Source organism: Aspergillus niger (genome assembly GCF_000002855.4).
Source record: "Aspergillus niger supercontig An03".
In the NCBI taxonomy this organism is placed as follows: Eukaryota; Fungi; Ascomycota; class Eurotiomycetes; order Eurotiales; family Aspergillaceae; genus Aspergillus; species Aspergillus niger.
In genome coordinates, this window is record NT_166520.1 from 442,767 (window position 1) to 456,367 (window position 13,601).

At 46.8% G+C, this 13,601-nt stretch overlaps 6 protein-coding genes and 1 non-coding gene across 7 annotated transcripts; all 7 read left to right on the plus strand.

Annotated features, from left to right (window-relative positions):
- Window positions 1-267: 267 nt before the first annotated feature.
- An03g02310 (uncharacterized protein) lies at window positions 268-1,425 on the plus strand (the record flags this gene model as incomplete). The annotated part of the gene is made up of 5 exons (XM_059746960.1): window positions 268-317; window positions 399-512; window positions 587-767; window positions 843-1,084; window positions 1,185-1,425. 5 exons carry the CDS (start codon window positions 268-270, stop codon window positions 1,423-1,425), a joined length of 828 nt encoding a protein of 275 aa, XP_059600264.1.
- A 106-nt stretch (window positions 1,426-1,531) lies between these two features.
- Window positions 1,532-3,510, plus strand: An03g02320 (uncharacterized protein; the record flags this gene model as incomplete). The annotated part of the gene is made up of 3 exons (XM_001390093.1): window positions 1,532-1,703; window positions 1,762-1,914; window positions 1,979-3,510. 3 exons carry the CDS (start codon window positions 1,532-1,534, stop codon window positions 3,508-3,510), a joined length of 1,857 nt encoding a protein of 618 aa, XP_001390130.1.
- Window positions 3,511-4,083: 573 nt separating this feature from the next.
- An03g02330 (uncharacterized protein) lies at window positions 4,084-5,141 on the plus strand (the record flags this gene model as incomplete). The annotated part of the gene is made up of 3 exons (XM_001390094.1): window positions 4,084-4,220; window positions 4,287-4,933; window positions 5,005-5,141. The coding sequence occupies 3 exons, from the start codon at window positions 4,084-4,086 to the stop codon at window positions 5,139-5,141; spliced, it is 921 nt and encodes a 306-aa protein (XP_001390131.1).
- Window positions 5,142-5,652: 511 nt separating this feature from the next.
- Window positions 5,653-5,771, plus strand: 5S rRNA. The gene has a single exon (XR_009468001.1). It is a non-coding gene; the product is annotated as a 5S ribosomal RNA (ribosomal RNA).
- Window positions 5,772-7,808: 2,037 nt separating this feature from the next.
- Window positions 7,809-9,906, plus strand: An03g02350 (hypothetical protein; the record flags this gene model as incomplete). The annotated part of the gene is made up of 7 exons (XM_059746961.1): window positions 7,809-7,966; window positions 8,625-8,855; window positions 8,917-8,968; window positions 9,057-9,160; window positions 9,384-9,509; window positions 9,598-9,676; window positions 9,802-9,906. 7 exons carry the CDS (start codon window positions 7,809-7,811, stop codon window positions 9,904-9,906), a joined length of 855 nt encoding a protein of 284 aa, XP_059600265.1.
- Window positions 9,907-10,199: 293 nt separating this feature from the next.
- An03g02360 (uncharacterized protein) lies at window positions 10,200-10,698 on the plus strand (the record flags this gene model as incomplete). The annotated part of the gene is made up of 3 exons (XM_001390096.3): window positions 10,200-10,470; window positions 10,526-10,599; window positions 10,675-10,698. 3 exons carry the CDS (start codon window positions 10,200-10,202, stop codon window positions 10,696-10,698), a joined length of 369 nt encoding a protein of 122 aa, XP_001390133.1.
- An 875-nt stretch (window positions 10,699-11,573) lies between these two features.
- An03g02370 (uncharacterized protein) lies at window positions 11,574-13,094 on the plus strand (the record flags this gene model as incomplete). Its single annotated transcript, XM_059746963.1, has 3 exons — window positions 11,574-12,240; window positions 12,445-12,895; window positions 12,932-13,094. The coding sequence occupies 3 exons, from the start codon at window positions 11,574-11,576 to the stop codon at window positions 13,092-13,094; spliced, it is 1,281 nt and encodes a 426-aa protein (XP_059600266.1).
- Window positions 13,095-13,601: the final 507 nt, after the last annotated feature.

Consider the following 13,601-nt stretch of genomic DNA (forward strand, 5'->3'; position numbering starts at 1 on the left):
CCATTAGCAATGTTATCTCTTCCGCAATAGATATCTCCTGTCAATCGGTTCAGGTCTAGACGACCAAGCTGACTTGTTCTGGGCTGTAGGGACACTGACGCGTTCCATGCTCAGCCTTCCACCCTGATTCATGCCTTCTGCTGATCTGTGACTCCTCGGCCGTCGCCGCTTTGATATTTCGTAACATGACGGAGTTGCCCGATAGCTGGCGACTACTACCCATGCAGGTAGAAGCTTAGTAACCTTTATTGACCACTGAAAGTGACGATGGATTTGGCGAGGAGGATCATTGAGACCCTGAACGGGCCTGCAGAGGGGTCTCTCCCTTCCCGCATCCTGTCTTCGGCCCTGTAAATCCTTCCTTCTCTGACTCCCATCGTGTGACCTAGTCCACGTAGATCGAAGCCTCCTCTCCAGTCATACGGGGACCGCCGACCGCCGACAGCCTCCGATCTAGCGGTTGAGTGCTTGAATATGCTTAACTACTCGATTCTTCACGGAAGGCGTGCGGGGTGGACCAGGACACAGTCAGATGTCAGATCCTGGCCCACTGCTTCCGCTGTGGATCATGCCAAATAGAAACCAGGGCGTCCACTAGGCATGGGTCGGTGGAGAGCCGCAATGGGTGTCCTCATGATCGGGCTAGGTCAAGACTGTTCGGCTGGATTTTAAAATGTATTTCGGATACACATCGCGTCCAGGGACTAGATTCTTCATGCCAGCACACTCTTGCTATGTTTCGAAAGATGCCGACACTCGTTGTTCACGTTTTTGCTGATTCTGCATGCGCGCTGAGTTGAAGGATTCGATCGTCGGGCCTGGCCCCGAGAATGGCCTAGCAGGGTTACATTGTGTGTCTAGCTTCATATAAACCGACGGTCGGCTTCAAGGCTAACAAAGCCGCCCCCATGATTCCTTCGCATCCTTCGGCTTTCTTGCTCATGGCTCTCACTCGGGCCATCCAAGTCATCTTCCTTCAACGCCCAATTGGGTGCATTGAACAACGAGTGGCCATGGATTTTCAGCTGCAAAACCCAATCATTCTTCGCAAATCGACACTATTCCCGGGATGTTGGTCTCCAGTGTTCGTCACCGTAGTAAGATACGAACGAGCATCCTTGTTTACAGCTGAGCGGCTCAACAATGATGCCAAAGGATTATGCGCACGGTCATGTTTGAAACAGTGGCCCTTTCAGCTCGATATCTGAACCGGATACTGATCCTGGATTCGTTGAGTGTCAGTTGCATTGTGCATTAGCGTATGCGCAAATCAGTGAGATAATTCGGCATTTGCGAAAGGATGAGTCTGATGAGACCATATTGTTTGTCGTGGTAAAGATGCTGTTGACGTACTCAGGGGATTGCAACTCGAGCTGTATCATGAGGCTTCACTTGGGGCCGAACTGCGGACTGGTAGACGTATAAAGGAGATGGAAAGTCCACGACATCTATCCCCTCATGCCAGGCCATCAAGTATCATTAACATTCTCACCTGAACACCCAAAAAGCATCGTCCCCCATTTTGTTCACCATGACTATCGCACCGTATCCAGTTGGCGCCTTCAAATCGCAGAGAACGGATGTTCTCATTGTAGGCGCGGGCCCTGCTGGATGCATGGCCGCCGCAACTTTGCAAAGATACGGCATTGATTTTTGCCTAATTGATAAAAGACCCACGAGAACACAAACTGGGCATGCAAGTGGTGCGTCTATGAGATGCCCTTCTGTTGATCTGACGAGAAAGCTGATCGTTTCGCAAAGCATTCCAACCTCGAACCCAAGAGATCCTGCAGACGATGAATCTACTTCATGATCTTGACAAGAGAGGACATCGCCTTACCGAAACCTCCTTTTGGATGCGTGATAGCACAGGCGCTCTAATCAGCAACTTCACGGGCGCTGAGGTGGTTCATGGTGAGTCCTTAATCATGAGGAGAGGTGATTATGTGACACCCGACTTAGCTGACTTTGTAAAAAGCCACACCTTACCAGTACCTCTTTAACACCGACCAAGGTATGACGGAGGACGTATTTGAACAGTATCTGAACACCAAAGGGCAAAAGATACAGCGGTTCATGGAATTGGTTCATTATGAGCACGACTTAGATCCCGAATGGCCACTCACAGCATACATCAAAAACAATGCTAGCGGGGCCATTGAAGCGTGGCAGACGAAGTATATCCTGGGTACTGACGGGGCGCGAAGCGCTACACGGCGGGCTACCGGCGTGCAATCATCCTCTCAGGGTGGTGAAGACGTTTGGGCTGTGGCGGATGTTTATGTTGATACGAACTTTCCCGATTATAGAAGACGTTGCGCGATCCGAACCCCTGATGGTGGTTGCATGTTAATTCCTCGCAAGGATGAAGGACTCCGGATTTTTCTCCAGGTAGATGAGAAAAGCCAAGAGCATCTCGATGAAAACGGAGCTTCTGGGCAAGATGCCCTCACTGGAAACAGCGCTTTCAAACTCACCCAGACCGTCCAGTCGCACATCAACAAGGTCATTCATCCTTACAAGATGAATATTACTGATATTGTTTGGATCAGCCAGTACCGTGTTGCCCAGCGAGTTGTTCACCACTTCAGTGATCCGACCAAGCGAGTTTTCCTTCTTGGAGATGCATGCCATACACATAGTCCTAAGGCGGGACAAGGGATGAATGTCAGCATTTCAGACGCATACAACCTCACATGGAAGCTGGCACTTGTCATGAAGGGGGTCGCAAAGGCATCGTTGCTCGAAACATACGAACAAGAGAGACTTTGGGTTGCGCAACAGCTTATTGAATTTGATGCCTTGTTTGCCCGTCAATTCGGACAGAAAGATAAGCTTGACAGTCAGAATCTCCGCGAAACATGGGAAATGGGACACGGCTTCACAAGCGGGTGTGGATATGAGTACCCTGCAAACTTGCTTGTTAACCCCGATGTCCGGACATCAATCAACAATCAAGCAGTAGAACCGCTCACGCCGGGCAAATGTCTTTTACCAATCGATCTGATCCGACACATCGACGGCAATCATGTCCGTATGCTGGACATCATGCCATCCAATGGTCGATTCCATTTGTTCATTTTTGCGGGCAATGACCTATCTTCGCCGACCCTTCAAAAGCTCGGAAATACCTTGGATTCACCTCACTCACCAATGAGCCTCTTCAATCTTCTGCCGCTGGAACTCATGGAACGATTCCGTCATGAGGACATTACAACGGCATCAGTTCCGTTCACCAACAAGGCATATGTTCTTGATCTTTTCTTGATTCATTCACAAAATCACCTGGATGTTCAACTGGGGAATATCCCTTCTCCATTCTCCACTAAATGGCCCATGAACGTATACTCTGATTTTGATGGTGCTGCACAAAATCAGCTTGGTGTCCCTGAAGACTCTGGCGCCTTGGTGGTGGTGAGACCAGATGGTTATATTGGACTTGTCACTGGCTTGGATAATGTTGAGGACGTGACGTCCTATTTCGATGGCTTCATGCACCGGCGCATCTAGAAATCTCGGTAACACCGTTGGAAGCAGAGGAAAGAACAGGTATCAGTGGGATGCGTGCGGAACTTGCCAAATACCTTGTAATCGGAGTACAATATCACGACTTTCGGCTGTTTTCTTCTTTTCTTGGTGTCCAAAAATTCCGTAGATGGTTAAAGTGCTCATCGATTCGTTCATGAAATCGGACATTTACCTGCAATCTAACCAACGGAAATAATTGTGTGCCTGTACCCAATATATACGAATATAAGACCAGAAGCCTTGATGCAAGACGCACTGTAATTGCTGGATAAATGTGTTTATCATAGATCTTCAAAATGCCGCATCACATTGCATCGCTATCAGTACCCCTGTATAATGCCTTATCCGCCGGTCTCCCTTAAGCTAGTTCATTGACGAGATAGCGGTATCATCCGTGAGTTCAGGCCCCTCCGGAAGTCGGAGGTGCCCGAATGCAGCACAGACAACAAGGAGGCACAGGGCTATTATATCAAGGTTCTCAAGTTTATCACTCGAAACATATCCTGACATTATTGGAACCAACATCTTTGAGAGTTCACTATCTATACCTGCAACATGTACAACCTATCCGATGCACAATATGGGAAAGACAACGTTCGACTATACAAAGTCCACCGTGATGCAGGAACGGGTGTGCAAACAGTATACGAACTGACAGTCTGCGTCTTGCTGGAAGGAGACATAGAAACTTCGTAAGAGAGGTTCTTTTGCGACAATAACAATATATCGGATATTCCGACTAACAACCAAGCGATAAGTTACACCAAAGAAGACAACAGCGTCCTTGTCACTACCGATGCAATCAAGAACACATGCTACATCGTTGCCAAACATAACCCCGTCCACCCTCCGGAACTGTTCGGCTCCATTCTGGGCAAACACTTCATCACTCAATACAAGCACATCCACACAGCCCACATCGACATAACCTGCCATACCTGGGAACGAATGACCATCGAGAACGAGCCACATCCGCATTCATTTTATCAAGATGGGAGTGTCAAACGGCAGATCCGCGTGGATGTTTCCAAAGCTTCAGGCATCAATATCACGTCAGCTATTTTTGGCCTCAGTGTACTGAAGAGCACCAGGTCTGAGTTCTGGGGTTACATCAAAGACGAATACACGACGTTGCCTGAGACATGGGACCGCATTCTGAGCAGTGATGTGGATATCAAGTGGAGATGGAAGCATTTCGGAGATGTCTCGGATGTTGAAGCGAATGTGTCGCATTTTATTGAGGCCTTTGCGAGTGCTAGAAATGCATCCTTCAAGGCGTTTGCGGAAGATAATAGTATGAGTGCGCAGGCGACTCTGTACAAGATGGCCGAAAAGTTTCTGGACTGTGTTCCTTTGGCTGATGCTGTGGAGTACTCTTGGCCTAATAAGCACTATGTGGAGATAGGTAGGCTTTCCCAACTTTCTGGATGCGTCTTGACAGCTTCTTTTTGACAAGCTAACCTTGTACATCGATAGACCTGAGCTGGCACAAGGGGATTCGGAACACCGACAAAGATGCAGAGGTGTATTTGCCACAATCGGCGCCAAATGGCCTTATCAAGGGGACTTTGACCCGTTCTACTCTCGATAGGAGCAGATCTGCTAAGCTTTGATAAGTTTTTTGGGAAAGGTCCAGTTGGAGATTGGGTGTGCGTTATTTATATGTATCTACAAGTAACTCCTGAGCTCATCTTGAGTGGTTTTAAAGATTATGTCTGGGGATCGATTTAAGGTCTATGAGCCTTGTTTAACCCATGAATAAGGGAGATTAAGATGTGGGTAAATGATCACTGATCAATCCTTCTGTGCCACATTTGTCAACTCTGATTGGCCTATTTACATCTGCTTTCTACCTCCATAGCTATGTACGATCACGGACCCTAAGGAGCAGACCCTCTCGTCCGGCCACCCATACTTCAGCCATAGGTTTTGATGCGGCCGAGTGGAATATAATCTTTTGTGTATTACTTTTAGCCCCGCGGCAAGATGAGGTCACAGAACAGTCGCTAGTCCGCGCCTGTGCAGCAACCGTATTTTCATACAACTTGACATTATACCTGACTTGTTTTAGCAGCAACTGTAATATTTGAAACAGTTATATACTTGTACATACTCAGACCTTTCACATACGACCATAGGGTGTGGAAAACAGGGCTTCCCGTCCGCTCAGCCGTACTTAAGCCACACGCCGGGAGGTTAGTAGTTGGGTGGGTGACCACCAGCGAATCCCTTCTGTTGTATGTTTTTAGCTTTTTTTATTTTTTTGTTCTAATTCTTCTGTGTCTTATTTCAATACAGATTCAGATGCGTTGGACACCTGTGAGCCTGCGTCATGTGCGTTGTGGCGAACTCGCTCACCTATCCGCCGTACCCCAATAATGCATGCAGTATTTACCCCCATGTTAAGTAACCTACTTTGCTGTTAATAATTATAATGTGGATCTTTGTGGTCTTTTTACTATTTAGTAATCCTCCTTTCAACCAAAGTCTTGCAGCTGCACTTCGGTCTAATCTACAGATACATGCAGCACACGAAAGGGAGACCCCCATCAGACAGTGTGGCACTTGCAGTACGCGCATTTCCGTGAACGGAATGAAATTATGGAAGTTACGATAGTGGTGGTAGTCACAAGGGTGTCAAGACGGAGTCAGTCACTGCTTTCTCCCCATATAATCCAAATGATTTAACATTACCATTGGTCGGGTGCTGTAACTGGTGAATATGCCGTTGAGGAGGGAGGAAAGATAATTTGGCAACAGTCTCCTGATTTGGGCTAGTTTAGAGGTCACCTGGAATGGTTCGATGGCTGTGTAGCCTCTCGCTGGCTTTGTAGACTACGTAATGATCGCAATTGCTGAAAATTCCGGAAAATACTGTTATGATACCGCATGCAGAATGTGCTGCTGAGTGTTTAAAGCATCTGTCCTTAGTAGGCAACAGATGAAACGGGTAATTCGAAGAGGATTACGTTCATGAAATCCAAGTTTGGTGCATCCCACGGTCAAAAGGTCAAATTCTTACCCATAGAAAGTGAAAATAGGCAGGCATGGTCACGCATTCTCAGAGTATAATGGTGTAGAATCACATAACATTGCCATTCGGCTATTTCCTGTTTAGTCTACCTTGTCCTTTCATGTTCCTGTTTTCAGCAATGCTCTCGGTCATCACAAGAGGGAATGATACATTCGTCCAAGGACAGGTATGCCCCGAGATCTCCTGACCAACTTCTTCCGGAGGATACTGATGACATCGCAGATGCTGCATACTTAGGGACATACTATCAAGTAATAACGGAGAGTATTGATGATTGTAAAACCTTCGGGATTTGCTATACCCTATTTGGCTACTTTGTGAGTAGGAATGTGCAGTCGGCCTCTTGCGAATGTAAGATAGGTAACGTTCTGGCTACTGACGGATACGTCACCTCCATAACTGTAGCTGAGTAAACAAGCCCGAATGATGGAGAAAACAATTCAAACGATTGTTTCCACCGATCAGATATGCATCGTTCTCGTACTGCAGACATTACCAGCACGATTCACCCTGTCTCTCAAGTAAGGGGAGATTTTATCTGATAAATGGGTGACCAACCCCTTAGAACCGATAATTATCTCGGTTGCAGCTAAAAAAAAGTCCTTTTTGCTACATTGCATCCGCTGGCTGCTGCCTGCCTTGCGTAGACACTTCCCTTCGGAGGCAGGAAATCCATATACGTGTAATAAAACGACGGTCGATCAATACAATACCTGTTATTTTTAACTGTGAAATAATACCACGGTATTCGGAACGATAACCGGGCGGCATTTGGCGCTAATAAAAACCTTATCGTCGAGGAGACAGGCGGGGCCCCAAATCCCCCAAGAACCCCCTTGCGTTGCCAGCAACGCATTAGGTAAGTGATGGACAAGTCATATCAATTAGAATTCGAGCTAACCACTGCTTACTTATGGCTCATTCCAAGTAGTTTGGATCTCGTGCCTGGCATGATGGCGCCCTTGGCTTCTTTTTCTTAGTGGCTTGGAGGGGTTGGTGGCAATACCTGCCATGATCCGAGGGGCCTTCGGGCTTTGTTACCGTCGCAATGGGTGCAGCCAGCCTTTCTAATCTGATGCCCCTGTTTACACGCCGCTTTTGATGTTCCCTCCGGGGCTTTTGTTATTTCGCGTCAAATTTTGGAAAACCGAGTTTGGCTCAGAGCGTCAATATGACATCGACTGTTGGATATACTCTACCCCGAGATTACTAGGCTATTGAGTTTCAGTCCATTGATATAGAGATAATGACAGCTTGTATTAGTATCTTCAAGGTAGGCTGTACCCACTTATCTGCATTAAGCCCTATTCAGTGCCGTAGCATTGGTTACCCAATATCACGGTATTATAACCTTCAAGCTCGTCCTACTTTGCTATATAGCCTAGCAGCCGCCACAAATAGTGGGTTTGAATTATAGACGCTCTTTATATGTGATTAGTATCTGATTCAAGTTAGTATCAAGCAGTTTCTGTCATAAACGGCCTCTTCTGTCCGATCATCTAAAATGCAATGATGGAGAAACCGGTGCCATGTGCGCAGATATATATATTTCTCCCGTTCTAGGCTGCAGTCCATCAAATATACTAGTAGTGCTAACTCGGCCGTAAAGCAAGCTGCCTTAAATCCTTATGCTCATACTCACTAAATCTGACCAGATATCTCTACAGTATGTATATATCGCATTCAGACGTATTTATTGAGTCATTTACTGTAATAACATGCAATAGACTGCCTGATATTACGGGTGCATAGACTTGCTAGTACCGTGCTATAGGATTCTGTGAAACCATGCTTTAAACATCAAATATAGCATATGGAGATTATATAATTGCTTGTGATATTAGTAGTGAGTGAAAGAGTTCCAAGGAAGCTTTCTATGTATAGAGATGATTTTGAGAAACATTGTGGAAGTTTTCATTGTGCTCTACTATACATATCTTATATGACTAGCATGAAATCTACAAATTATCCCACAATCTAAGCAATCAAGTTTGGCCTTTTCCATAACATATGTCCCTGATAACACAGAAAGCTCAGCATTATGAGCTTCCCTGTGCTACAGTTACCGTAGGTTATACCCAGCCCCGGCATCATCTTCTCCTACAACCCGGCCACAAAGTCACAATGAAGTATACCCGTCTGCTAGACGCAAAACATGTATACTTCGCCGTGGCTTCGTGGATGAGACGAAGAGAAGCGACGAGGTAGTGGAGCTGAAACCAAACTACAACTCGCAGCCAAGCGAAGCTCTGGGGAAGAAAAGAAAAGAGAAAATCAAACTCAAGGGTGTTCGGTCTTTATAGACCTCGAAGTCATTACTCACTTGTTTTACTATGCCCCCTGGTACCTTGCAGGCTTGAGGTCTTTGCATTCCTTGCCCGCTTTCAGACCGTAGTCCGTGTTCGTGTAGTAGACTAACGCAAAAGTGAACTGACTCTCTTCTTCCAAGGGGTACATACTGAATACCCCAAGGCAATTGGGAATGCTCTGAGAGAACCTTGGAAAGACTATCAAGGATAGTCTAATGTCTTACTGCGTCCAGGGTAGGCAGATTATTGCCTTGCTAAAGCCCCTGGGGGAAGGATTTGCCAACATCTTGTACGTCTTGTAGCAACACCAGGAAATATTAGTATGGCCTAGCATTTTTAGCGTTCAATTCTGGTAATGGGTTATTCGAATATAGACCAATCCCTTTGTAGTAATTAGGAAAGCTTTGAAGATAGACTACAAAATCACCGGAGCGATGGCCGAGACCTGACAATGAAGGGAGTTCGACCGATAATGCCGCATAGCTTCGAAAGATATGATACTAGGCTCAAAGAAACCTGTTCCCTCAAGACCCACGGTTGGACTTAAAGATCCACCATAGGATGAACTCGATCGCCTTGCCACTAGAAATCTTCTTTGCTGAAAGCATCAAGGGAGCGCGTGCAAGCATGCCAAGCACGTAGATGCACTGCTGGTAGTAGGACTGCAAGGTACCATCCAATCCATTTTCGCTTCCCCACACCAGGCTAGAAAAAAGGTGGTTTTAGTGAAGTCAAATGGGGTACTGACACAGAGTACCTTGCTAAGCTAGTGAAGAATCTTCGGAAAGACCCATTTACTACACTGGTATGATACAAGGGATGCAATCAGAGTCATGAATTGGTTACATTGAAACTCCTCGATCCACACTGAGCGAGGAATCTTCCTAATCATTCAAGCGCCAAGTTAAAATTTCACCTGTTTGCGTCTAGGCACACGCGTACATTCCCATCCTGACCAGCGGAGACCTATCTTCATACCCTTGGAAGGGTCATTATCCAAGACACAATCCTGTACAGAAATCGAGGTTTAGATGATCGTCGTTAGCTGGTATGGGAGAGCAAGAATTGGAATTGTCTCAGTCACAGTGACCCATAACTCAGAATTCTGTAGGGGCTCGCAGCAATCCGAATACTAAACATAGAAGGAGAATGAGAGAGAGGTTTCTCCACCTCAAGCTATAAATCCCGTCTCAATCCCCTGCTCAAAGTATCCTTCATCATCAACCATCCATTCACTCGCTCATCAAAGCATCTCTTCTCCGTCTCTCTTTCTGAACACTTATCTTCGCTACAAGAACACTCGTTCAAATTTCCAATTACCTTTCAAAATGAAGTTCGCTGTCGCTGCTATCCTTGGCTTCGCCATGACTGCCGTTGCTATCCCGGCCGCCAAGTCAAGCCAGCAGAAGCTGTCCATTGATGACGCTTCCGGTCAATGCTCGATTGGGGATATCTACTGCTGCAACCCCACCAACGAGGAGGAGACTGACGGCGCTCTGAACAATGCGCTCAGAGAGGGTCTCCTGATTGGAAGCCTCGTCAATGGCAAGGGATCTGCCTGCGCTCCCACTTCGCTCATTGGTAGTCTCAATCTGCTTGGTAAGCTGCATTATACTCTAGGAGAGAGTACTAGACACAAACTAACAACCCTTAGCCTTTTTCGAAGAGGGAGAGGATGACGACAAGTCCTACTGCAAGAACGTCATTGCCTGCTGCCCCGGCGGAAACGTAAGTCTACATCAGCTAATATGAACTCTTTTTGGAAAGTGACAGCTTGCTGACTTGGAATTTCGTAAGGAACAGTGCGCAGCCCTTGATGGATACTAAAAAGCTCCATGAACAGCTCCACTGGCCTCGTGCAGATAGCGCGGGTTCAACGGCAGCAGTCTGGGGATCAAGCTACGTGGGGCTTTTATATCAGCTCCAGCCGCTTATTGAGATTCTTGTTAATGGCCCAGGCGTCCTAGACCTTGGTCGGCCGATGTACTTTTGGATTTTTTGTCTTTTTAGACTAGAATTTAGTTTAGCTTAATAAAAAGAAAAGGCTTAGTCCGTTTCACACGCAAGTTCATCAGTATCATAGCTTATTAGGTGTATTTATGGGTTTGATACGCCTTTGAGGGCCCAGAAAGGAAGCCCCTTCGTATCTCGGATAAAAGACAATAAATTTTCTATATCACCTTCGTCTACACTAAGTCATGGTCCAAGGAACGGTATGTTTGACAAAATCTAGTGTCAAGCACTCCGCATCTGCGCGGCCTTACTGCGCCCTTTGGTCTAGCCGAACGGCTGCCTAGCCTTCATCGCTCTCTGAAACCCAGGGCCCACCAATAGTTACTCTCCATATAGTAGTTTTTATTATCCCTACAATTCCGAAATAGGGTCAAGAGATTATGTGGCAATGCCTATTGAGTATTTGAACAAGTCCGAAGGGATAGATTTCGGTTGTGGCGGCACATTTGCGCTTTTTTTCCATGCAAGTCAGCAGCCACTAATGGCATGTTAAAATAACTTTCAGTACAGGAGGATTCAAGAACTTGACAGCACAGACTGAAGGGATATCTTTGACCGAATTAGACTGCCAGTCTACTGCGCACTGGCCTCTGCGTCTGAGGGGAGGCTCAATCATAAACGGTCTAGCCCATATTTCCAGCCCTAATTCTGTGTTCGCTCCACAAAATCGATCTTAGCTGCATGCAGCAATGTCTCATTTTCCAAATGACTCGCACATTGTTCAGATCAGGAAACAGATCGCTAGGGAGCGTAGCCGCATTAGGGCTTACAGGTCACCTCCATCGAGACAACCAGCAGTGAGAAAGTCACCTGGCGAGCCAGCAAAGAGATCAGAACAACAGTTACGACAGACAGCAGAGCGGTATTCAGAAGATACAGACGTTACACCGCTGAGATATTACGAAGACATTGAAGTAAAGAATACGAGACCCGCACCGATTGGAAGATACGCAACGAATACGACACCGAGCGAGACATCACTGCAAAAGACACCGCTAAAATTTGAACGGGACGATACCGATACCGATACCACCGTACCGGGATATTACCCTAGTACCAAACCCGTTACCGACATGTCTAAAGCACCATTGTTTTTCGGAAAACCAGGACAATTTGAAACGATCAAGACCTGGTGTGACATTACGTTCCTTACAAACGACGAACTCGCTCAGAGCAACCAGAAGAAAGCCGCATTTTTTGCATCCCTGTTCCGCGGCCCCGTCCTTACCTGGTTTGCGAGACAGAAAGACAAGACGAGCCTGTTACAAGATTACGATACACTTGTGGAACGAGTCAAAGAAGCTTGGGACAAATCCGATAGAGTTAAAGAAGCCGACGCCGCCCGACGCCTTACCAGTATTACGCAACGAAAGGCAGTCCGAAATTACGCGAACGAATTATCCGATCTGTTTGAGACACTGAACATCGACGAAAACGCCAAACAAGCCATCATCAAGGATTAAAACAACACGTGCGCGAAGCTTTAGTCAGCAATGACGCGTACAAGGACTATTCAGAACTTGTTGACGAAGCGGAAAGAATTGATTCGGAACTCTTCAGCATCCGTCGGGGATCCGGACACCGAGGTTCCGGCCAACGAAAATTCAACGGAAAATGCAACTCCTGCGGACAGTTTGGGCACAAGGCCCGCGATTGCCGAAAGAATAAGAGAGACGACCATTGGTAGTGATAGACCTGAATGGATCACGCGGCAGATTACGACATTCCTGCAAGCTACGGCCGAGCAGAGACGAGAATGGATGGACTTTCCTGATTTTGATATGTATGAGGCATTTATGACGTCACGAGAAATTGAGTGTTTCTATTGGTGCAACCGACACGGGATGTTTACACTGTGGATCGACTCAGCCCCCTATGCCACGTCAACATGCGACCCGGACAACCAATCATTGCACGACAACTGTTGGGACAACATGCACGAACCTACTTGGCACGACATAAATCTTGCTGTCGATGGTCTGATGTATCCTCTCTTCAGGTTCTTCTCAATGTACTTGTATAACTGTTGCTCTTCAACCTGACTCAGTGCCCTAACGCTCGCTGTGAAGTCGAGTCTTCCAGTAGTCTCTATCTCGCAGACTACGTCTGATGATCGGAGCCCTTTACTCATGGCGGAGGGTCAGTGCGCGGGAACATATGCCGGTGGGTTTTCCGTTCTGGGTAAGCCAAGCGCTGATTCCGAAAAGTGAGGCGTCCGTGATAAGTGTGCATCGTTTGGTTGGGTCGTGCTCGTGTATGTCGATGACGTGCGATGCGGCATTTTTCACTGCTAAGAATGCGCGATTTTGTTCATTGGTCCAGATCCACTTCTTCCCGGTGGACACGTATAGTGGTGACGCAAGCTCTGCATATCGGCTGATGTGATCTCTCATCGATTGTGGCGTATGTAATGCCACCACGGATCGTACGACCTTACATACGCTACATACCTTACCACACTGGTCTGTAATTTTAAAAGAACGTAATTTTCGACACAGGTATTATGCTGGCGGCCACAGTTCAGTTACGGTGGCTAATAGAACCTTTTGTCTCGTTTCTCTTGCTCCCTAGTAGACCCTTATGGCGTAGCATACCGAAAGCGATGCCATCGTTGTCAGGAGCAGTTGCCCCTTGGTGCCTTGGATGTTGTCCTCCACTTTGTGTGGGAAAGCCGCCATGCTTGGGTGTTCCTGAACGATATTGACCAACTAACAGTT